This window comes from Macaca mulatta, chromosome 1 (genome assembly GCF_049350105.2).
Source record: "Macaca mulatta isolate MMU2019108-1 chromosome 1, T2T-MMU8v2.0, whole genome shotgun sequence".
NCBI classification, from domain to species: Eukaryota; Metazoa; Chordata; class Mammalia; order Primates; family Cercopithecidae; genus Macaca; species Macaca mulatta.
This window is the reverse complement of record NC_133406.1, coordinates 211,601,702-211,626,514: the sequence shown is the minus strand read 5'-3', so window position 1 is coordinate 211,626,514 and position 24,813 is coordinate 211,601,702. Positions and strand designations below refer to the sequence as shown.

At 48.9% G+C, this 24,813-nt stretch overlaps 1 protein-coding gene across 42 annotated transcripts in view; it reads left to right on the top strand.

The window, feature by feature from the left end:
- The window catches only part of PTPRU (protein tyrosine phosphatase receptor type U), a 90,429-nt gene that overhangs the window by 23,553 nt on the left and 42,063 nt on the right, over positions 1-24,813 (top strand). For 33 of the 42 annotated variants that reach the window (XM_077965291.1, XM_077965288.1, XM_077965278.1 and 30 more), the window contains exons 4-13: positions 114-195; positions 302-417; positions 722-896; positions 1,481-1,774; positions 16,057-16,365; positions 19,087-19,196; positions 19,531-19,732; positions 20,117-20,219; positions 22,762-23,035; positions 24,040-24,076. In XM_077965291.1, coding sequence (XP_077821417.1) covers positions 114-195; positions 302-417; positions 722-896; positions 1,481-1,774; positions 16,057-16,365; positions 19,087-19,196; positions 19,531-19,732; positions 20,117-20,219; positions 22,762-23,035; positions 24,040-24,076 — 1,702 coding nt within the window. Of the gene's footprint in view, positions 1-92; positions 196-301; positions 418-721; positions 897-1,480; positions 1,775-16,056; positions 16,366-19,086; positions 19,197-19,530; positions 19,733-20,116; positions 20,220-22,761; positions 23,059-24,039; positions 24,077-24,813 lie in introns of all 42 variants that reach the window. The other 9 variants (XM_077965259.1, XM_077965239.1, XM_077965226.1 and 6 more) reach the window with 3 other exon arrangements.

Here is a 24,813-nt window from a genome sequence, read left to right as displayed (position 1 = left end):
GCTGACCTCTGCTAGTTGAGGCAGAGGAAGCTGAGGCCAAGCTGAAAGTGGGCACCTCCCCAGGCAAGGCTGGAGGGATATCAGTATGACAGGGGCCCTCCCGCCTCCCCCAGGTGCTGTTTGAGGCCCTCATCTCCCCAGACCGCAGGGGCTACATGGGCCTAGACGACATCCTGCTTCTCAGCTACCCCTGCGGTGAGTCCTGGCCCACTGGGGGCGCAGGGGTAAGGGGTGCGGGCGGCCGCGGCTCCTGCCTGCAGGGGGCGCAGGCCCAGCTCACGACGCGGCTGTAACCCCGCAGCAAAGGCCCCACACTTCTCCCGCCTGGGCGACGTGGAGGTCAACGCGGGCCAGAACGCGTCGTTCCAGTGCATGGCGGCGGGCAGAGCGGCCGAGGCCGAACGCTTCCTCCTGCAGGTGAGTGGGAGCGGTGACCTTGGCTGGGGGCGGGGTGGGGGGGGGGTTGGTGGCTGCTTCTGGCACTGACTCCCTGCAGGATGCTGAGTCCCTGCTTCGTACTCCAGCACCGCGCACAGCGTCCCAGCCCTCCCCTAGCTCCGCTCTGCCCTCTCTTGGGCCCCCATTCCCCAGGTCAGAGTGCGGCTCCAGGAACCTATGTCTGCGCTGTGTAGTAGGGACGGCTAAATGGGGCCCGGGTCAGAGCGAGATCGGGACACCTCGCTTCGAGGCGCCCTTGACCCTCTCACTCTCTTCCCTGCAGCGGCAGAGCGGGGCGCTGGTGCCGGCGGCGGGCGTGCGGCATATCAGCCACCGGCGCTTCCTGGCCACTTTCCCGCTGGCTGCTGTGAGCCGCGCGGAGCAGGACCTGTACCGCTGTGTGTCCCAGGCCCCGCGCGGAGCGGGCGTCTCCAACTTCGCGGAGCTCATCGTCAAGGGTCAGCTGCCGCACGCCGGGAAGCGCGGGGAAGCGCCGGGAAGCGCCGGGACCCCCACCCTCTAGGGGCGGGGCCGGCGGCGGGGCGGGGTCTGCCCGGGGGCGTGGTCGTGGGGGTGGGGCCGGCAGAGTATCGCGGGGGTGCGATCTGAAGGTGGGCCTGTGTAGATGGCAGTGGTCCAACCGGGATGAGATCTGATCTAGGGGTCGGGGCTGGCGTCGAGGGGGACGGATAGGGTCAAGGTGAGAGCCTAGAGGGGATGGGGGTCTGGCTGTGTGACCACTGTGTTGATCCTAGCTGGCCTGCGGTCAGCTCCAGGAGACGAGGATTTGGGGGATTAGGAGGGGCCTGAGAGAGGAGTTGTGGGCTGATGGGCGAGGGCGGGGCCAGCCTTTGGAACCAGGTGCCCCTTAGGGCCTGGGGATTTAGTGGGGGTAGGAGAGCAGGTCTGGTTGAGGGCTTAGTAGCAGCGTGAGAGGCCCTGGGAGGATGGGGAGGGATTTGGGTGTGGTGGGACGCAGAGTTGGGTGCTGGGGTCTCACAGCAGCATCGGTCCGCCCCGCCTCTCCCCCATCTCCTCGCAGAGCCCCCCACTCCCATCGCGCCCCCACAGCTGCTGCGTGCTGGTCCCACCTACCTCATCATCCAGCTCAACACCAACTCCATTATTGGCGACGGGCCGATCGTGCGCAAGGAGATTGAGTACCGCATGGCGCGCGGGCCCTGGGCCGAAGTGCATGCCGTCAGCCTACAGACCTACAAGCTGTGGCACCTCGACCCCGACACAGAGTATGAGATCAGCGTGCTGCTCACGCGTCCTGGAGACGGCGGCACTGGCCGCCCGGGGCCACCCCTCATCAGCCGCACCAAATGCGCAGGTGGGTGCAGCCGCTACTCCTGACCTCAGTCCCTGGTGTGGGACACCTGGGTATGGGCCCAGGGCTATGGAGGGGCGCATTCGAGAGGAAGCGTGGCCTGGATCTGTGCTTGTAAACCTTTCTAAAACATTGGGATTTTTCCTTAACCCTTGTTTTGTCAAAGATGATGATAGCTAATACTTTACTTTGTGTCAGGCACTTAAACATATCTGTGTGTAGACACACACACCAACCCATATTTATAGATTTAAAACTTACAACAACACCACGATGTAGGTGCTCTTGTCATACCCATTTTACAGATGTGACTGAGGTACCGAGATGTTAAGTGACTGGCCCAAGAGCACACAACTATTAAGTGGCAGAGATGGGACTGGAACTCTTGACTGGCTGGCTCCAGAATCTATGTTCGTAATTCTACATCTAGATAAAATAAGCAACTAAACACCATCAAATACAAGTGTGTTACATATTCTAGCTGGTTTCTCTTATTTGGGCATTGAGCCTGAGGTCTGCTCCTCCTTGTTAAAAAGGGCAAAGCAGCTGTTGGAGGATGGTACACCTGTGCCAGATGAGGGTCTTTTTTGTTTAATCAGAAGAGGAATTGAGAACACAACAGGTTTTTCTTTTTGTGACTTTAGTGTTGTTGTTATTATTATTTTTCCTTTTGAGACAGAGTTTTGCTCTGTCACCCAGGCTGGAGTGCAGTGACACGATCTTGGTTCACTGCAACCTCCGCCTCTTGGGTTCAAGCGATTCTCCCACCTCAGCCTCCCAAGTAGCTAGGATTACAGGCATGTGCCATGATGCCTGGCTAATTTTTGTATTTTTACTGGAGACAGGGTTTCACCACATTGGCCAGGCTGGTCTCAAACTCCTGACCTCAGGTGATCTACCCGCCTCCGCCTTCCAAAGTGCTAGGATTACAGGCGTGAGCCACCGTGCCTGGCCTAGTGTGTTTTTTTAATGGACTTATTAAGATAAATGTGGATTCACATGCTGTTGTAAAAAAAATACAGAAAGATTCTCTGTGCACTTCACCCTATTTTCTGCCGTGGTAACATGCTGCAAAACTATAGTATGATATCACAATCAAGATATTCATATTGATAAAAACCACAGATCTTATTCAGACTTTTCTGGCTTTGCTTGTACTTGTTTGTGTGTGTGCATGTGTGTATGTAGTTCTGCACAGTTTATCACATGTGTAGGTTTGTGTATTCACCACTACAGTCAAAATACTGAATAGTTCAATCCCCTTAAGGACTCTTTTATAACTGCATTCACCTCCCTTTCTTCCTTTACTCCCCAACTTTTGGTAGTCACTAATCTGTCCTTCATTTCTAAAATTTTGTTGTTTCAAAAATATTATATGAATGAAATCAGAGTATATAACCTCTGGAATTGGCTTTTTTTGGGTAACAGCTTTATTGCAATATAATCCACATCTCATACAATTCAATCCTTAAAATGTACAGTTCAGTGGTTTTCAGTATACAGTAGTCCCTGTGTACCTGAGGTTTCTCCTTCTATGGTTTTAGTTACCTGTGGTCAACTTGAGGCTTGAAAAGGTGAGTACTGTACAATAAGATATTTTGAGAGAGAGAGATCACATTTGTATAACTTTTATTATAGTGTGGTGTTGCAATTGTTCTATTTTATTATTATTGTTGTGAATCTCTTACTGTGCCTAATGTAGAAATTAAACTTTATCATAGGTGTGTATGTATAGGAAAAACATAGTTTATCTAGGGTTCGGAACTCTCTGTGGTTTAAGGCATCCACTAGGTTCTTGGAATGTGTCCCCTGCAGATACAGGGGGGACTACTGTATTGACAGAGTTACACAACCATCAACACAATCAATTCTGGAACATTTTCATCATCTCAGAAGGAAATTTTGTACTCTTTAGCAGTCATCCCCATTTCACCTGAACACCTCTAGCCCTAGGCAACCACTAATTTCCTTTCTGTCCCTATGGATTTGCCTCTCTGTGGACATTTCACATAAATGGAATCATACAATATATAGTCTTTTGTGACTGGCTTCTTCCATTTATTTTATTATTTATTTATTTATTATTATTATTATTATTATTATTTTTTTTTTTTTGAGACGGAGTCTCGCTCTGTCGCCCAGGCTGGAGTGCAGTGGCCGGATCTCAGCTCACTGCAAGCTCCGCCTCCCGGGTTCACGCCATTCTCCTGCCTCAGCCTCCCGAGTAGCTGGGACTACAGGCGCCCACAACCGCGCCTGGCTAATTTTTTTTTTTGTATTTTTAGTAGAGACGGGGTTTCACCGTGGTCTCGATCTCCTGACCTTGTGATCCGCCCGCCTCGGCCTCCCAAAGTGCTGGGATTACAGGCATGAGCCACCGCGCCCGGCTTATTTATTATTTTTTAAGATGGAGTCTCGCTCTGTCGCCAGGCTGGAGTGCAGTGGCATGATCTCGGCTTACTGCAACCTCCACCTCCTGGGTTAAAGGGATTCTCCTGCCTCAGCCTCCCAAGTAGCTGAGACTACAGGCACCTGCCACCATGCCTGGCTAATTTTGGTGTTTTTAGTAGAGATGGAGTTTGGCCATGTTGGCCAGGCTGGTCTCGAATTCCTGACCTCAGGTGATCCGCCTGCCTTGGCCTCCCAAAGTGCTGGGATTACAGGCGTGAGCCACCACACCTGACCCTTCTTCCATGTAGCATGATGTTTTCAAGGTCTATCCTCATTGTAGCATGTATCAATATTCCATTCTTTTTTATTGTTTAATAATATTCCATTATATGAATATATCACAGTTTATTTGTCATTCATCAGTTGATGGAAATTGGGGTTGTTTACACTTTTTGGCTATTATGAACAGTATTGCTATATTTGTGTACAGATTTTTATATTGATATATGTTTTCATTTTTCTTGAATATGTACCATATATATCATAAGATATCTCTGTGTTTGTTCATTGAGGAACTGCTGGACTGTTTTCCAAAGCAGCTGTACCACTTTAAATTCCCACTACTAGTCTATGAGAGTTCTAGTTTCTCTGCATCCTTGTCACCACTTGTTATTATCTGTCTTATTATAAGCACTCTAGTGTATATGAAATGGTATCTCATTGTGATTTTGATTTCATTACCCTGATGGCTAATGATATCGAGCATTTTTTCATGTGCTTATTGACCATTTTGATATCTTCTTCTTTGTAGAGATGTCTATTCACAGTATTAAAAATGACCAATTTTTATTTTTATTTTATTTTATTTTATTTTATTTTATTTTTTTTGAGATGGAGTCTCGCTCTGTCGCCCAGGCTGGAGTGCAGTGGCGCGATCTCAGCTCACTGTAAGCTCCGCCTCCCGGGTTTACGCCATTCTCCTGCCTCAGCCACCTGAGTAGCTGGGACTACAGGTGCCCGCCACCTTGCCCGGCTAGTTTTTTGTATTAGTAGAGACGGGGTTTCACTGTGTTAGCCAGGATGGTCTCAATTTCCTGACCTCGTGATCCGCCCGTCTCGGCCTCCCAACGTGCTGGGATTACAGGCTTGAGCCACCACGCCCGGTCATGACCAATTTTTAAATTGGGTTATTTGTCTTTTTATTATTGAGTTGTAATTACTTATATATTCTGAGTAGGCCCGGCACGGTGGTGGCTCAGGCCTGTAATCCCAGCACTTTGGGAGACTGAGGAGGGCAGATCACTTGAGGCCAGGAGTTCGAGACCAGCCTAGTCAACATGGTGAAACTCAGTCTCTACTAAAAATACAAAAATTAGCCAGGTGTGATGGTGGGTGCCTGTTGTCCCAGCTACTTGGGAGGCTGAGGCACAAGAATCACTTGAACCCAGGAGGTGGAGGTTGCAGTGAGCTGAGATGGTGCCACTGCACTCCAGCCTGGGTGACAGAGACTCTGTCTCAAAAAAAAAAAAAAAAAAAAAAGTTATTTATATATTGTGGACACTAGATGCTTATCAGATGTTAATGTTTGCGAATACTTTCTCCCATTCTGTGGATTATATTTTCTTTTTCTTGATAGTTTTTTTTTAAGCATGGAAGTTTTTAATTTATCTATCTTTTTCTTTTGTTGTTTGTGCTTTTGATGTCATACCTAAGAAACCATTGCCTAATCCACAGTCATGAAGATTTACTCCTGTGTTTTTTTTCTAATAGTTTTATAGTTTCAGCTATTATATTCAGGTCTTTGATCCACTTTGAGTTAATTTTTCAAACGTGGTGTGAGGTAGGGATCCAACCTCATTTTTTTTTTTTTTTTTTTTGAGATGGAGTTTCACTCTCGTCACTCAGGCTGGAGTGCAATGGTGCAATCAGCTCACTGCAACCTCCGCCTCCCAGGTTCAAGCGATTCTCCTGCCTCAGCCTCCTGAGTAGCAGGGATTACAGGCATGCACCACCACATCCAGCTAATTTTTGTATTTTTGGTAGAGACAGGGTTTCACAATGTTGGCCAGGCTGGTCTCGAACACCTGACCTCAGGTGATCCACCTGTTTCAGCCTCCCAAAGTGCTAAGATTATAGGCGTGCGTGGCCAACTTCATTCTTTTGTATGTAGATCTTCATTACCATTTGTTGAAAAGTCTATTCTTTCCTTATTGAATTATCTTGGCACTGGGATTGATTTCTTTCATTCAGCATAGTTTCCTTCATCCAAGTTGTGTATATCATTAGTTTATTACTTTTTATTGCATGGTGTGGAAATGCCAGACTGTTTAACCATTCACCTGTTGAATGACATCTGGGCTGGTTCCACTTTTTCATTATTACAAGTAAAGCTTCTGTGAGCATTCACACACAGGTTTTTGCATGAACATAACTTTTCATTTTTTCTGGGATAAATGCTCAAGAGTACAATCAATGAGTCATATGGTGATTGCATGTTTAGTTTTATCAGAAACTGCCAGAGTGGCTGTGTGGTTTTATATTCTCACCAACAATGTATGAGTGATCCAGTTTTCTGCATCCTTGCCAACATTTAGTGTTGTCACTATTTTTTATTTTGGACTTCCTGAGAGGTATGTAGTGATAGCTCATCATGGTCTTAATTTGCATTTCTTCAGCGTCTAGTGATGTCGAACATCTTTTCTTTTCTTTTCTTTTTTTTTTTTGAGATGGAGTCTCACTGTGTCACCCAGGCTGGAGTGCAGCAGCATGATCTCAGCTCACTGCAACCTCCAGCTCCCAGGTACAAGCAATTCTTGTGCCTCAGCCTCCCAAGCAGCTGGGATTACAGGTGCATGCCACCACGCCTGGCTAATTTTTGTATTTTTAGGACAGATGGGGTTTCGGCATATTGGCCAGGCTGGTCTTGAATTCCTGACCTCAAGTGTTCTGCCTGCCTCAGCCTCCCAAAATGCTGAGATTACAAACATGAGCCACAGCACCTGGACGAACATCTTTTCGTGTGCTGTTTGCCGTCTGTATATCCTCTTTGGTGCATTGTCTGTTCATGTCTTTGAATGTTTTCTGATTGGATTATTCTTTTGTCTTTTTTTGCTGTTAAGTGTTGAGAGTTTTTTGTACATTCTAGGTACCAGTCCTTTGTTAAATGTGGAGTTCGTAAATATTTCCTCCCAGTTTGTAGCTTGTCCTTCACCCTCTTTGTATGGACTTTCACAGAACTATTTTCAGTTTTGATGAGGTTCAGTTTATAAAATTTCCCTTTTATGAATTGTGGTTTTGGTATCAAGTCTGAGAACTCCTTGCCTATCCCTGTCTTCCAAAGATTTTCTCCTTTTTTTCTTTTTTTTTTTTAATGGAGAGTTTTTCCCTTGTTGCCCAGGTTGGGGTACAATGGCATGATCTCAGCTTACTGCAACTTCCGCCTCCCGGGTTCAAACGATTCTTCTGCCTCAGCCTCCTGAGTAGCTGGGATTACAGGCATGTGCCACCACGCCCGGCTAATTTTGTATTTTTAGTGGAGGCGGAGTTTATCCTCATTGGTCAGGCTGGTCTTGAACTCCCGACCTTAGGTGATCCAGCCTCTCAAAGTTCTGGGATTACAGGCATGAGCCACCGTGCCCGACCTCCTGTTTTTTTTCTAAAAGTGTTATAGTTTTACATTTTATGTTTAAGTTCATGATCTATTTTGGGTAAGGTGTGGGGTTTAGGTCAGTGTTATTTGTTGCTAATCGATATTTGTGTTTTAAAAAGCTGATCTGTGAATTATCTAAAATCCAGTTTAAAGCCACACTTCAGGAACTCCTTGGGTGGTAGGTCTAAAATCTGGTTTAATGTCACACTTTGGGAGACTCTTGAGTGGTGGGCTGGAGTATTTCAGTGCGAATTGCTTTCTAGCGAAGGGGTCTGGGTCAGGTTACTTAACCTTTCTGAGCTTCAGTTCCCCTGTTTTACAAAATGGGAATAATAACATTTACCATATAGGGTTAGTTTGAAGATTTATTCAACAAATTCTTATTGAGTGCCTATTACGTGCGAGGTGCTGTTGTGGTTCTTAGGGATATATGACTGTAACCAAGACAGACAAAGGCCACCAACATGTGAGTTCTTCATGGAACTGACATTTTGGCAAGAGGAAATAGATAATAGATAAGTAAACAAGTGAAGTATACAGTTGACCTTTGAACATCACAGGTTTGAATTGGGCAGGTCCACTTACGTAGATTTTTTTTTCACTCACACATGCATCAAAAATACGGTATTTGTGGGCTGGACATGGTGGGTTATACCTGTTATCGCAGTGCTTTGGGAGGCTGAGATGGGAGGAATGCTTGAGGCAAGGAGTTTGAGACCAGCCTGGGCAACATAGCAAGACCCTGTCTCTACAACAGAACAGCAACAGTAATTAGCTGAATGTGGTGGCATGTGCCTGTAGTCGCAGCTACTCAGGAGGCTGCAGCAGGAGGATTGCTAGAGCCCCGGAGATCAAGGCTGCAGTGAGCTAAGATTTCACACTGCACTCCAGCCTGGATGACAGAGCAAGATCTTATCTAGAGACAAACAAACCAACAATACAAAAAACTCCAGTGTTTCTAGGGCCTGCATATATGAAGGGCCAACTGTGGGACTTGAATATGTGTGAATTCGGTTATATGTAGGGGTCCTAGAACCAATCCCCGGCATATACTGAGGGAGGACTGTATAGCCTGTCAGATGGTGATAAGTGCCGTGAAGAAGAAAAGCAGGGAGTGGGGACTGGAGGGTTGTTATCTTTAAAAGTCTCAAGGAAGGTGACATTCGAGCAGAGATCTGAAGGAGGTGAGGGACTGAGCCTTGCAGAGAGCTGGGGACTTGCTGGGGGAAGCAAGCACCAGGCCAACTGAGCAGCCAGCGCAGAGGCCTGGAGGCTGGAGCATGCTTGGCACGTGCGAGGGGCATCCAGGAGACCGGTGTCACTGCATCAGTGACTGAGCGGGAGATGGCAGGAGAAGAGGCTGAAGTTGAGCTGCAGATGTGGGACTTAGAGCCGTTGTATGCAGAGAGAGCTGGGGAGCCATTGAAGGGTTTGGAGAGCAGGAGTGAGCATCATCTACTTTTGTTGAAAAGGATCCCTCTGGCCCTTTTGTGGAGAACATTCTTCAGGAGGGCAAAGGTGCCACAGTAGGCCAGGGAGAAGGCTACTGCAGTGATCTGCTTGAGAGGTGGTAATGGCTGGGAGCCGAGTGGAAGTGGCGGTGGTGGGGAGAAGTGGTCAGATTCTGGGTTTATTTTGAAGGCAGAGCTAACTGCATTTGCTGATGGATTGAATATGGGATGAGAGAAAGGGAAATAGAAGTCAAGGATGGCTCCAAGGCATTTTGCTAGAGCAGCAGGAACGATGGAGCTGTCGTTTCGTGCGAAGGAGCAGACTGGTGGGAGCTGATTTGACGTGGGTGTCATAGATCAGGAGTTCTGTGTTGGAAATGTTGACTTGGAGATACCTATTAGACATTCAAGTGGAGATACCCATCAGCAGATGGATACATGAGTGTGGAGTTCAGGGAAGAGGTTCGGGCTGCAGATATAAATTTGAACGTGATCAGTGTGGAGATGGTATAGATGGCATCTAAAGCCCTGAGGTTGGATGAGATCTTTTACGCTAATGATTCTCAACTAGGGGCAATTTTGTCTCCCAGGAGACATTTGGCAGTGACTGAGGACATACTGGTTGTCACAACTGGGTGGCAGCAATGGGGTGTTACTGGCATCTAAAGGGATAGAGGCCAGGGAAGCTGTTCAACATCCTACAATACACAGACGGCCACTGAAAACAAATAATTATCTAGTCTAAAATGTTCATAGTGCTGAGGTTGAGAATCCCCGATTTAGTCCTTAGATTTTTAGGGAATAAATGCAGATGGAAGAAAGAGGAGTTGTAAAGCCTGAACCTTGGAGCCTCCAGTGTTTTGGGTTAAATGCAGACAATTGCATGAAAATGCATTAAGTGTATGTGAAGTATAGCACTTAACACACAGTAAGCACCCAGTAAATGATGGTATTTTTAATCTTTCAAAGGCAGTTCTGATTTGCCACTTAGGATAAAAGGAATCATAGTGCAGGGTTCCATAGAGGATCTCTATTGCACTCCCCTTAGTGTACAGATGGGGAAGCTGAAACCAGAGAGGGGAAGAGACTTGGCTGTGATCAGACAGTGGGTCAAGAACCCAGGTTTTGTGATGACGGCTGTTGATTATTCCCATTTTACAGATGAATAAACTTAGATTTAGAGATTTAGCCACTTGTACAAATCTACACAGCGAGTCCATGGCAGAGCTAGAATCAAAGTTTGAATCTCTTGATTTCTCATCCAATGTTTTGTTTTATTTTTTTGTTTCATTTTGTTTTTAGAGACAGGGTCTCACCCTGTCACCTGGGCTAGAGTACAGTGGCATGATCACAGCTCACTGCATGCAGCCTCGAACTCCTGGGCTCACGTGATTCTCCTGCCTCAGCCTCCTAAGCAGCTGGGGCTACAGGCTCGCACCACCATGCACAGATAATCTCTCTCTCTCTCTCTCTCTCTCTATTATTTTTTTTTGTGGAGACAGGGTCTCACTGTGTTGCCCAGGCTGATCTTAAACTCCTGGCTTCAAGGGATCCTCCTGTTTCAGCCTCCCAAAGTGCTGGGATTACAGACAGGAGCCAGTGCGTCCAGCCTAATCCAGTGTTTTTAACAGCAGCAGCAGCAGCAGCAGCTGCCGCCATCATGGGCTGAATGCCCACTTTGTGCTGGGCACTGCGAGACACTTTTCATAGGCTGGCCAGGACGGAAGCTGGGGCAGGGGCCTGGCAGACAGGGTGCAAACACACCCCCCCCCCCCGCCCTTCTGAATTACTCGCTTCTCTTTGTTGACATCGTGGCCCCTCCCTGCTTAGGCGCGTTGGCCGGCAGTTGTTTTGCTGTTGGCCAGCTGTGTTGTCATCTCCTCCATCCCCATGAAACTCCCTTCACACTATATTATTTACTGTAAAAACAATAATATAGCATCAGGCGAAGGCGTTTTTAAAAATAAGCACTCCGAAGCTCATCATCCTAGCCCAACAGCTGTTTTAATTTTTCTGACTTCTTCACATCTCTGCCCATATGCCTGCAGTAGACATTTTTCCACCCTTGCGTTGGGATGTAGAACGCATTCTGTATGCTGCTTCATTTGCTTGGTGGTGTTACATGTGTTATGTTGTTTATAATTATGTTTATTGACTCTAGAAGTCCATTGAATGTCCCCATTTGGCTCGACTGTTTCCCTCCAGACCTCTATAATGATAAATAATACTATATTAAGAAATCTAGCACTTATAGTTCTTCCCTTCTCCCCCCACCCCGAGTTATTTCTTTAGGATAAAGAGTCAGGAGTGGTTGAAAAAAGGGATTTTAAATATATTGCTTTAAAAAATGGTCGTGCTAATTTATACTGCTACTGGCATCTCATGTTAATTTACACATGTTTATTAATTTCGACAGGCTGGTAATGACTGTAGGCTGGGCAATTTGACTCATATCATCTTGTGTAACTCTCACACTTGCTCTTTAGGCGTTATAATCTACGTTTTTGTTTCTTTTTTTTGACAGAGTCTCACTCTGTCACCCAGGCTGGAGTGCAGTGGCATGATCTTGGCTCACCGCTTCCTCTATCCCCCGGGCTCAAGCTATCCACCCACCTTAGCCTCCCAAGTAGCTGGGACTATAGGCATGCACCACCATGCCTGGCTAATTTTTATATTTTTGTAGAGAGATGAGGTCTCACTACTATGTTGCCCATGCTGGTGTCAAACTCCTGAGCTCAAGCGATCCTCTTGCCTCGGCTTCCCAAAATGCTGAGATTACAGGCATGAGCTATTGCACCCAGCCATAATCTCCATTTTTTAGTGGAGGAACCTGACATCCACATTCAAAGGGGGTTAAGTAACTTGCCTGAAGCCACAGAAGTATGGCCAGGTGCCGTGGCTCACACCTGTAATTCCAGAACTTTGGGAGGCTGAGGCATGTGGATCACTTGAGCTCAGGAGTTTGAGACCAGCCTGGGGCAACATGGTGAAACCCCGTCTCTACAGAAAATACAGAAAATTAACCGGGGGCATGACGTTATGTGCCTGTGGTCCCCGCTACTCAGGAAGGTGAGGTGGGAGGATTGTTTGAGACTGCAGTGAGCCAGTGATAGCACCACTGCCCTCCAGCCTGGGTGACAGTGAGACTCTGTCTCAAAAAAACAAACACAAACAAATAAACAAAGAATAAAAATAACTAATGAGGGGTGGAGATAGGATGTGAACTTGGGTGTACCAGATCCCAGTCCAAAGCTCCTCCTGTGAAAAAAAGTTGAACATTTCAGGGTTATTGCATCTTGTTTAGCCTTATTAAAGTCAACACATGGTGGCCTAATTCAACAGCTGTTAAATGTTATCCTCATTGTTTTAATGTGCATTTTGACCTCTGATCTCTGAGTGACCTGTAGCCCTGTGTAATTTAGAGGGATGGGGCTTTGAGGTCCCCAGATTCTGTTTTGTCAATGTGTGTTGACAGTTGAAGAGAGTGTGTCTGGGTACCAGATGGTTTTTAGAAACATGGAGAAACTCATGGATTCACACCCCTCAATCAACATATCAGTCTGTAGGCAACAAACTATTTGAGTTCCCTGGATCTGTCCAGATATGATCAGGGTAGGGAGGAAGAAAAAAGAGAAGTGGACCTTCTTTTCAAAGAGCCCTCAGTCTACCTGGGTAGATGGGAGGTAGCACACTTGTCGAAGAATGAGATGCCTAAGTCTGAAGTTGGGAGTTTCATCCTCCACAGTTGCTATCTTGGACCCTGTAAGGTGATTTTTAAGAAGCTTGAGTAGGTTGCCAGTATTTAAAAATCTGGAGATTTCACATGAAAGTCGGAATTTCTGGCTCCTCTTGAAAAATGGGAGGATCTGGCAACTGTGAACCTGTAGTCCTGCTTGGCAGCAGTCATCTAGAGGTGAGCAGTAGCTGCCCCTTTTGGATGGGACATCTACTGTCCTGTTTGCCATGGTCTTCACCCAGCATAGGTCTGCTGTTTACATGGAACTTCTCCTGCCCTTCTGTAAATGCTGCAGGAGGACTAGGAAGCAGAGTGCTTTGCCAAGCCCTAGAGGCTGGAAAGGAATGTAGGGCTGCATTCCAGGGGGTGGGGATGGTGTGAGCCGAGCTGCAGGGAACAGAGAGCCACTCCCAGTAGTGCAAATAAAGCAGTGGTACCTCGGCTCTTGTAGACTCCCAGGACAGGGCACACAGGGCAGCCAGGACCACAGCCAGAGAGTCGGAGAATAACGCGAGGACCTCTGGGAAAGATGGCGAGTGAGCACACCCCAGATCTGACCCTCTGGTGCAAACATAGAAGAATGATGGCTTAAAACAAAACTACATTTAAAAAATCAGAAAAATCTCTATGGGCCAGGAATGGGAGAGAAAACCTAAGTGTGGTGAATGGGCTTGCAGCCTACAGTACCCAGGATACAGGGAGCAGTGGCAGCCAGCCCCTCAGTGTCCATATGGGATGGGATTTGGGTGGGCCCTGCTTGTGGGGAGAAGGGAGCCAGTCAGGAGGCAGGCTTTGTTCCTAGTGAGTGCTGAAATCTCTCTTGGATGGCTCCATATATAACTGGAGACATGCTGCTTGTGTGCATTCCAGGGAAGAAAGGAAACCTTCTGGGTGGAAACAGAAACTTGTTATTGTGCTATACTTGGGGCCAGAGTTGGAAACTGTGTTACCGGTGCACTCCCAAGATAGGAGCAGCCTGGGCAAATGCTTCCCTTTGTATCTTCTTCATAAGGGGAATTCTGAACAAATTAATCACACAAAAATTGCCACGAGGGGCTGGGCGTGGTGGCTCAAGCCTGTAATCCCAGTACTTTGGGAGGCAGAGACAGGAGGATCAGCTGAGCCCAGGAGTTTGAGATGAGCCTGGGCATCTAAGCAAGACCCCATCTCTACAAAAAGTATAAAAATTAGCTGGGCTTGGTGGCATGTGCCTGTAGTGCCAGTTACTTGGGGGACTGAGGCAGGAGGATCACTTGAGCCAGGGAGATCAAGGCTGCAGTGAGCCGTGATCCTGCTACTGCACTCCAGCTTGGGTGACAGAGCAAGACCTTGTCTCAAAAAAAAAAAAACAAAAACAAACAAACAAAAAAAGACTCCTTGGGGTTGTACTTATTCTTCTTAAGAGATTGTGTAGCGGTGCTTTCTCACCTGTTCATTAAGGGATGCTGAGGTCCCTCTAGCTAGGGACACTTTGCAGGCCCTCACAGAACTTGAGAGTAGTGAAACTACACTTGACGGAATCAGGGTGCAAGAGAGAAAAGGATCATTTGGCACAATCTTGGTGTCTTCCCTCATTTTACTGATCCAGAAATTGAGGCCCAGAGATTTGCCCAAGATCACACAGCTGGTCAATGCAGATGCAGGACTATGGGCTGAGCCCGGAGCTCCATCTTGCATTTGCTTCAGAAGCCTTGGCTTGGCTTTTCTTTCCTTTTCTTTCTTTTTTTTTTTTTTTTGAGACAGGGTCTCACTGTGTCACTCAGACTGGAGTGCAGTGGTGCAATCATGGCTCACTGCAGCCTCAACCTCCCAGGCTCAAGCAATACTCCTGCCTCAGCCTCCTGAGTAGCTGGGCACATGTATGTGCCACCATGCCCAGCTAATTTTTGTGTTTTTAGTAGAGATGAGGTTTCTCCATCTTGACCAGGCTGGTCTCAAACTCCTAACCTCAGGTGGTCTACCTGCCTCCGCTTTCCAAAGTGCTGGGATTACAGGCGTGAGCCACCGTGCCCAGCCTATTATTATTATCATTATATAATAGATTGTGCTTCCCTTTTTGCTTTGACAGCCAGGGAACCCACCACTGAATTTGAACCTTATCTTTAGACCTCCACATAGGACCTAATGTCATGTATTTCTTTTCTGTTTCCCTGTCATTCCCTGGCTTTATTTAACTATTTGGCTTTCATTCCCCTCATTACCCTGATTTCTGTATGTTATTATATTATATGTATTACTATACATTGTTTCAGAACAAGTTTGGAATTAATACCTTAAGAAAAATGTATCAACAGTTTGATTCAGACTGGCCTGTTGTATGTAGTCCAGGGTGATCTTGAATAAGGAGGTGAACTATGCTATTAAAAATGAATTAATGGCCAGGTGCGGTGGTTCACGCCTGTAACCCAAGCACTTTGGGAGGCTGAGGTGGGCGGATCACTTGAGGAGTTCAAGACCAGCCTGGCCAATATGGTGAAACCCTGTCTCTACCAAAAATAGAAAAATTAGCCAGGTGTGGTGGTGTATGCCTGTAATCCCAGCTACTTGGGAGTCTGAGGTGGAAGGATTGCTCAAACCTGGGAGGTGGAGGTTGCAGTGAGCCTAGATCATGCCATTACATTCCATCCTGGGTGACAGAGTGAGCCTCTGTCTCAAAAAAAAAAGAAAAAAAAAGCAAATATTTTTGAGAGCTTATTGTATATTAGCCATTGTCATGCATCCTTTGTGTGTATTTCCTTAAACCTTACAATGATCCTATGAGGCAGGGCCTATTATCTTTCCATTTTGTAGTTGAGGAATCTAAGGATCAGAGGGGTGAAGTGATGCAGCCAGCAGTTGCCAGCTGCAAGTGGCAGAGCCAGGATTCAAATGTAGCCCACCTGACTCCAGAGCACACACTTACTTCCTGTTTCATGTTCTTTGGGAGGGGCCCCCTGAGCTCTGGGGGGCAATGGAGGGATGATTTCAGGAAGCTGACTGATGCTTTTTCTCCCTGTTCTTCTTCCTCTTCTCTTCCCATTTCTTCTAACCTCTTCTCTCTGCTTCCTGTATTCTCCAGAGCCCATGAGGGCCCCCAAAGGCCTGGCTTTCGCTGAGATCCAGGCCCGCCAGCTGACCCTGCAGTGGGAACCACTGGGCTACAACGTGACGCGTTGCCACACCTATACTGTGTCGCTGTGCTATCACTATATCCTGGGCAGCAGCCACAACCAGACCATCCGAGAGTGTGTGAAGACAGAGCAGGGTGTCAGCCGCTACACCATCAAGAACCTGCTGCCCTATCGGAACGTTCATGTGAGGCTTGTCCTCACTAACCCTGAGGGGCGCAAAGAGGGCAAGGAGGTCACCTTTCAGACGGATGAGGATGGTAAGAGTCTCAGCCCCAATTCCCAGGGCCCTGTGTGCCTTCCATAGATACGCCATGTCTGAGACTGAAATTTACTGAGGGTATTTTTTTTTTTTTTTTTGCTTAGGATTAAACCAACTGTATAACACCAAAGTAATGATAGCTCCTATTTATTCTCTGGAAGACTTTGGGTTAGATTGGTCTACTTTCTTTCCTTAAGTGTTTGAAAGAATTCAGCAGTGAAGCCATTTGGGCATAGAGTTTTCTTTGTGGCAAGATTTTTAGTAAATTTTAATTTTTAAAATAGATACTGGGATATTCAGATTTTTTATTCTTGTATCAGTTTAGATGGACTGTGTTTTTTTTTTTTTTTTGAGTTGGAGTCTCACTCTGTTGCCCAGGCTGGAGTGCAGTGGCACTATCTTGGCTCACTGCAAGCTCCGCCTCCCGGGTTCAAGCCATTCTCCTGCCTCAGCCTCCCGAGTAGCTGGGACTACAGGCACCTGCCACCACACCTGGTTAGTTTTTTGTACTTTTAGTAGAGACGGGGTTTCACTGTATTAGCCAGGATGGTCTTGATCTCCTGACCTCATGATCAGCCTGCCTTGGCCTCCCAAAGTGCTGGGATTATAGGCGTGAGCCACTGTGCCTGGCCCGATGGACTGTGTTTTTTTAAGCAATTTGTTCATGATACCTAAATTGTCAAATTTCTTGAGATAAAGTTGTTTATAATATTTATTTATTTAGAGACAGAGTCTTGCTCTGTTGCCCAGGCTGGAGTGCAGTGACACCATCTTCTTTGACTTAAGAGTTATTTAGATTTATGTTGCTTAATTTCTAAGCAATTGGGACTTTTCTTTTTTGTTTGTTTTTGAGACACAGTTTCACTCTGTCACCCAGGCTGGAGTGCAGTGGCGCAATCTTGGCTCACTGCAAACTCCGCCTTCTGGGTTCAAGCAATTCTTGTGCCTCAGCCTCCTGAGTAGCTGGGATTACAGGCGCCTGCCAGCATGCCTGGCTAACTTTTGTATTTTTAGTAGAGACAGGGTTTTGCCATGTTGGCCAGGCTGGTCTCGAACTCCTGATCTCAGGTGATCTGCCCACCTTGGCCCTGCAAAGTGCTGGGATTATAGGCATGAGCCACCACACCTGGCCAGCAATTGGGACTTTTCTGATTGTCTTTTTATTATTGATTTCTCAGTTACTTCCACTGTAGTCAGAGTATATACTCTAAATTTTATCTTTTGAAATTTGATCCTTACTTTATGGCCCAACATATCGTTAAATTTTGGTAAACATTCCATGTGTATTTGAAAAGAACATGTATTCTGTTGCTGTTGAATGCAGTGTTCTACATATGTCAAACTAATATTTAGCCCTTAGTATATGTCAAGCACCATTCTGAATGGTTTTAATATATTACTGCATTTAATACCCATGACAACCCTGTGTGGAAGGTTACTATTTCTATTCCCATTTTACAGAAGAGGTCACATGACCAGTAGAGAGGTAGCAGAGCTGGCTTTCTAACCTGGCCATCTGGCTTCACAGTTGTCATTTTTTTTTTTTTTTTTTGAGACTGAGTCTTGTTCTGTTGCCCAGGCTGGAATGCAGTGGTACAATCTCAGCTCACTGCAACCTCCGCCTCCCTGGTTCCAGCGATTCTCCCACCTCAGCCTCTTGAGTAACTGGGATTATAGGCGCCTACCACTATGCCAGGCTGATTTTTTATATTTTTGGTAGAGACGGGGTTTCACCATGTTGGCCAGGCTGTTCTCGAACTTCTGACCTCAAGTGATCCGCCTGCCTCGGCCTCCTAAAGGTGCTGGGATTACAGGCGTGAGCCACCGCGCCAACAAGTTGTCATTCTTAAGAGCTACACTCGAATACTAGCACAGGTCCTAAGCCTTCCCCTGGGTTCCTGCAGATCCTAGGTACCCCAAGCTCCTTGGCTTTGTCTTGCTGCCGCACGTGCATAGTTTTCTGTTCTGCACAGCATTGGCCTAGACGCAAAATTCAGCTCCTTCCTTAGTTTCTGCTTTTCTCTGCCTTAGGACTTCAGCTTCCCCATAGTGGTTTATCAAGGTGTTTTCCCAAGCAAACACCATTCTCTTCCTAAATGACAGTCCTGTGCCTGGCATTAACAGTATACATTTACACAAAAGCAAAACAAAACAAAGCCATGCCTGCAAGTGTTAATGCTGAAATGTTAACAGTATCTCTGGGTGATACAATTGTAGATGCCATTAATTTTCTTTAAGCTCATTTTGGTTTTCTACATTGAACATGTCATTTATGTAATTAGAAATTTTTAGACAAGAAAATATCTCCACCCATAATCCCAATACCCCAGTGCAATTGCTGTTTTCATTTCTCCGGCACACGTGCATATTTTCTGAAAACTACCCAACTGGAACAAAATTGGAACCTTCAAACGTATTCCTCTCCTGAATGCAACCTACACAGTAATGAAAATGCCAGCTATCCATTTTGAGTACTTAGTAATAGGTTGAGCCATATGCAATTGCTGATGTTTGCCTTGGGGCTTTATGTACATCACATCATTGAGTCCTGGCTTGAGAGGGGTTGTCTCATCCCCACTTCACAGCTGAGTTAAGTAAGGTGCAGAGAGGCTAAGTAGTCTGTGAGAACCAGGTGGGAAGTGGCAAGCCTGGAATTTAAACCCAGGTGTCTGGCACCAAAGCCTACTTTCCCCTGACCCCTGCCACCTTTCCCTTGCAGTGCCCGGTGGGATTGCAGCTGAGTCCCTGACCTTCACTCCACTGGAGGACATGATCTTCCTCAAGTGGGAGGAACCCCAGGAGCCCAATGGTCTCATCACTCAGTATGAGGTGGGTTTGGGACCCTATTACAGTGGGGAACCCTGGTGGAAGGTGAGAGGTGACCCTCTTTCTCTCTGCTGCTACAGTAGGAGGTGCATGGGAGGACAGATGTGATTGTCATAGTTTCTTCAACTATGGCCAGGTCTGTGCCCTGTGAATTCTAGAGAAGGGTCCTGAAGGCAGGAGGGAGAGGCGAAGATGACTAGAAGCCTGGCTTGATGGCATCCACTGTCTCCTTTGCTTAGCCTTATCTCTCACTTCCCTGGAACATGGTGGGTGGAGGCTGCTGGTCAGGGATGCTCTGCCCTTCCTGTGCCCACCTGCCTACCGATCCTGCCCCCAGATCAGCTACCAGAGCATTGAGTCATCAGACCCGGCAGTGAACGTGCCGGGCCCACGACGTACCATCTCCAAGCTCCGCAACGAGACCTACCACGTCTTCTCCAACCTGCACCCAGGCACCACCTACCTATTCTCCGTGCGGGCCCGCACAGGCAAAGGCTTCGGACAGGCAGCACTCACTGAGATAACCACCAATATCTCTGGTGAGCCCCACCTGACCTGGCCCAGCCTCTTTGGAGGTGGCCCAGAATCCCAGGGTTCCATAGGCAGAGGGGAAATGGGGGGCATGGCAGGGGTAGCTACAGAGGGCCCCTGCTGAGAAGAATATGCCGTTTAGGAGTTAAAGTCAGGCTCAGGAAGGATGAAGTCAGAGGAGTCAGGAGACTGTGGTCAGTGGAATCAGAAGGTTGAGGTTGGGGCTGGTGCCTGAGGTCAGGGGCCAGGGTAGCTCAGGTCATGTCAGCAGGAACAAAGAGGCTAAGGTTAAAGTAGAGGAGATCTGAGGACTGTGGTCAAGGAGGCTGGAAGCCTGGTCTTCCTGGTCCAGTGGCCAAGCTCCATGCTTATGACCCTGTCCCCTTCCCCAGCTCCCAGCTTTGATTATGCCGACATGCCGTCTCCCCTGGGCGAGTCTGAGAACACCATCACCGTGCTGCTGAGGCCGGCACAGGGCCGCGGTGCGCCCATCAGGTGGGAAAGCGGGGACAGAGGGATGGGAGGCCAGGGCCATGGGGAAGAGTCCCCTCCTCTGACCCAGAGCCCCAACCTAGGCCAGCTCACCCTTTTCCTCCCTCAGTCTCCCATGCAGGGCTCGGAGTGTCTGGAGGAGGATGTTCCGATGCTTGGCAGGCGAGAAGCCTGCAGTCTCTCCCCTCTGAGGCCGTGGGTCTTAGACGGTAACTGTCAGGAGGACCCTGGATAGGTCCAGCCTGGAGAGGGGACTGTCCAGGTCTGTCCAGGGGGCCTTTCCTCAGACACCTTGGAGAAGTGAAACTCTGGGGACCTTATACCATCCCAGCCTTTTCCTGGAAGCATAGCGATGGGCTTTCTAGAAGGCTAGGGCAGCCAGCCAGACAGGGCCATCTCTCTGGAATGGCTAGGGGCTTGGCTTCTCCCCGTCATCTCCCCAGAGGAAGCTGGGCTTGCTGGTGCCGTGGTGACTGCCTCTGCTAGGGAGAGTGTGTTGGAGAGAAGACTGTGTGTGTTTGTGTGTGTGTGTGTGTGTGTGTGTGTGTGTGTACATGGGATGTGAACCTGGGTGTGTCTTTATGATAAAGACCTGGGATGTGTGGTGTGTGAGAAGTGCGTGTGGGAGACATAAGTGTGCATGTGTGAGAGCGTGAGGGCGTTTGTGCAAGTGTGTGCACGCACCGTTAGACCCTGTGCTAGGGGATTTATCTGCATGAAGCCATTTATCCTCATGGCAGTCCCATGGAATGGGTTTTATTACCTTCATTTTACATATCGGGAAACTGACTCAGAGAGCCTAAATCACTTGCCCCCAAGGCCACACTGCTAGTCAGTGGTGGAGCTGGGATTTGGAAGCCAGGTCTGTCTGCTGTGCCTGTACCTTTTCTAGAAGTTATAGAGCCTCCCTGCCCTTCTGGTCCACTCCTTCTTTCCACGAAGGTACATGTTCTGGGAGAGGGTGACAGCCTTTAGGTGGGGGAGGGGTGTGTGTGAGGATCCTAGTCAGTTCACCAGGAAGAGAGCGGGCTGCCCGGGTGACCGTGGCAGTCCCTCACCTCCTCACCCCCCACCACTGGATCCTTTCCTCTTCTGCTTTCTCTTTCCTGTATTTGCCACTGCAAATCCTGCCCTGGGCTGATTCCCAGACCCTCAAGGAAGACCCGGGAAAAAGTCACGGGGTCTGCAGGGTCTTTTGCCTTTTGCTGGAGCCTCAGGGCCCTTGTGCCACTGAGTCTGGGAGGGGTTGAGAACCCTTCCTTCCTTGTCCTCCTGAGGGATCCTGTGAGCAGCACTGGTCAGGGTCCCTCAGGATGATGATTTCAAGGCTAGGTGGGGGCAGGGGATGGGACTTGGTGGGAGGGGAGCGGCAAGATGGCTACGTGACCCTGGGCATATCCCGTTACCTTCCTGAGCCTCCGTTTCTTTATCTGCACAATGAGGATTATTCTAGATTAAGATGCACTTTGTTTGTTCATGGCTAATGTTAATGATTACCTCCCAGTGGGACTTAGGGCTAGGAGAGGGCTGACCTTAGCCTGGGGTAATGGAGGCTGAGAGGGGCTTGGACTGGTGTTTATAATGGGCTAGTGACAAGCCATGGGCTGGTGTCCAACACTCTGGGATGATTCCCCACAACTTGGACGCTCAAAAGAAACATCTGGTGAACAAGGAAAAGGCATTTCTGCTTCCCTGAGCAGAGGCTGTCAGTATGGGATGTCACACACCAAGATGTGACCGAGACTGTAACTGGAAATATTTAAATTTGTCAGCATTCACGTATTTACTCTCCACTTTGTTCTGCAGAGGATTTGGAGGAGCTCATAGCAGAAACCTACTTAGTAAAGAGATAAAACAGAAACACAGTCCAGGACCAGGGAGCACGAACCAGAGTGGGTAGTCAGGATCCTGAGACAGCAAGGCTCTGATTTGCTGATCAGAGGCTGCCTCGGCATTGAGGGGGTGCTAGAGACATAGTGTTGGGTGTCCTTGTTTGCTAAATGACTGTCTCTCACTAGAGGTCAGTTTTAGGAAGCCCAGATGCCTAGTGTCTAGCACAGGGCTTATCATCTGAGCTTGGTCAACCCTGAATGAATGAATGAATGAATGAATCTGGCTAACCCTGTCATTTACTGAGTCCCAGAAGGGAGCTGTCAGTCGCTTTGGTTTCCCAGGTCTTGTGTCACACACACAGGAGGACTCATGGAGGAAGCAGGATGGGGCCTTATGGCTTGGTTCTATTGAGCAGGGTCCACGATCCTCTTAGCCTGGATTAGTAACAGGAATAACCGCTGACATGCGCTGGCTGCTTGCTTAACTTGCCTGTTCTTCCCATCTACCTTCTGGAACAGTCTCACAATCACTACCATTTTATGAAGGAGGAAACCAAGGCCCAGGGAGGTTAGGAGATTTGCCCAGCTAGTAAGAGGCAGTGTGGAAGTTAGTCCCCAGGCTTTGACCACAAAGCCCATGCCTTTAACTGCCAGCTGGCTCTCCCAGTGCTCTGGCCGCCTGTGATCCCCTGTATGCTCTCCTCCCTGTTCAGTGTGTACCAGGTGATTGTGGAGGAGGAGCGGGCGCGGAGGCTGCGGCGGGAGCCAGGTGGACAGGACTGCTTCCCAGTGCCACTGACCTTTGAGGCGGCGCTGGCCCGAGGCCTGGTGCACTACTTCGGGGCCGAACTGGCGGCCAGCAGTCTACCTGAGGCCATGCCCTTTACCGTGGGTGACAACCAGACCTACCGAGGCTTCTGGAACCCACCGCTTGAGCCTAGGAAGGCCTATCTCATCTACTTCCAGGCAGCAAGCCACCTGAAGGGGGTGAGGGACCGGCCAGGGTCATGGTGGGCGTGGTTGGGTGTGGGGGATGGCAGACAGGGGATACCTTGCAGCAGGCCCAGCACAGACTCCACGCCCGGCCCTTCCCTTAGCCCCACCTCCCATAGCCCCACCTCCCATAGCCCCACCTTCCATAGCTCCTCCTCCCATAGGCCACCCCCATGGCCTTACCTCCCGTAGCCCCACCTTCCATAGCCCTGCCCCCACAGCTCCTCCCCCATAACCTTGCCCCTCCCATAGCCCTGTCTCCTTTTGCCCACCTCCCATTGCCCCACCTCCAATAGCCTTACCTTCCGTAGAGCCACCCCCACAGCCCCACCTCTCACAGCCCCGCCTCCCATAGCCGTGCCTCCCACAGCCCCTCCCCCATAGCCCTCCTTCCCATAGTCCCTCCCCCATGGTCCCACCCTTCCCATAGCCAACCTTTCAGACCCCAGGCTCCTTCTCACAGAACACTATCCACTTCCTGAGCTTTCTTTCCCAGGCTCCTCCTTTCTATCCAGGTCCCCAGGCTAGTCTCTGCCCCTTCCTGAGGCCCTGCCTTCTATCTTAGATACTTCTCTTCCCGGAGGAGTCCATCTCAGGTTCCCGCGTTCTTGTGTTAAGGCCTAGGACCTGCTCCTCCCTGAAGCCCCGCCCTATCTTCCAGGCTCCTCTCTCTGTTTCTTGCCTGGTTTCTCACTTCCTAGCTGGACTTCTGGCCCTAGGCCTTGCCCCCTTGTCCGAGGCCCCGCCCATTTCCCCATGACGTTTGTTTCTCTTTTGCCTCCGATCTCATCCCCCTTTCCTAAGGCACTGCAGGTGCCTCCCCTCTAGGCCCTGCTCTCAAGGGTCCCCCCAGGCCTGCCTTCGGGTGGGGTGTCCCTTGATGCCATCAGCGCCAGACAAAGCCCTGAACAGGCCCAAGAAAGCTGTCTGAGGTTCCCACCCTGGGGAGGGAGAGGTCGGGGCTTCAGCAGCGCTGAGACCCCCATCTGTGCCTCCAGGAGACCCGGCTGAATTGCATCCGCATTGCCAGGAAAGGTAAGTCCGCTGGGTTCCTGCATCCCTTCAGCGGCAGGTTTCTCACCTGCCCAGCGCTGGGGAGGTGGATCCTGAGAACCTAGGGCTGTGGGAGTAGAGGAGGGTGGTTGGGCAGGCTGGGGCCAGGAAGGGCTTCTCTGCTGGGTTTCCATGTGCCTTACCTCAAGGGCGCCAACTCCCAGGCTGACAGCAGGGACCCGGAGCAGGCTTGTGGAGAGGAGCCATTACAGTTGTGCCTTGGGGGTGATGGGTACTGGGTGCTGGTTCTAGGTTACATATCTACCCGGCTTTCCTGTGGTGGGGGAGAAGGTGAGGTCAGCATGGGCCCTGTGCTGTAGGTATCTTTCATGCTTTCAGACAGGGAATGTGGTTGGTTTCCCATCCTGAGATGGACTAACCATGCCCTAGGTACACAATTCCTAATCCCTATTACCTCCCAGGAGGGCAAGAGGGTGGGGCTGAAGGCCCAGGTGTCTGCTCTCCCCTATCTACTGAGAGCTGAGAGGATCTGAGAAAGTGGGGAGTGAGGGAAGCTATTCCTGGCAAAGGAGCCATGTCAGTGAGGACTGTGGCGTGGAAGTGCAGGAGGTGTCAGGGATGGTGAGGAGGTAGATTTGCTGGAAAGGCAGGACATGTGTTGAGGATGTGGGGTGGTTTGTGCAGCCCAGTTTGTTCCTTGGGCACAGACACCTACAGGAGGGGCTTGATGGTCCCTGTCTCTCCTCTGATCCCTTGTT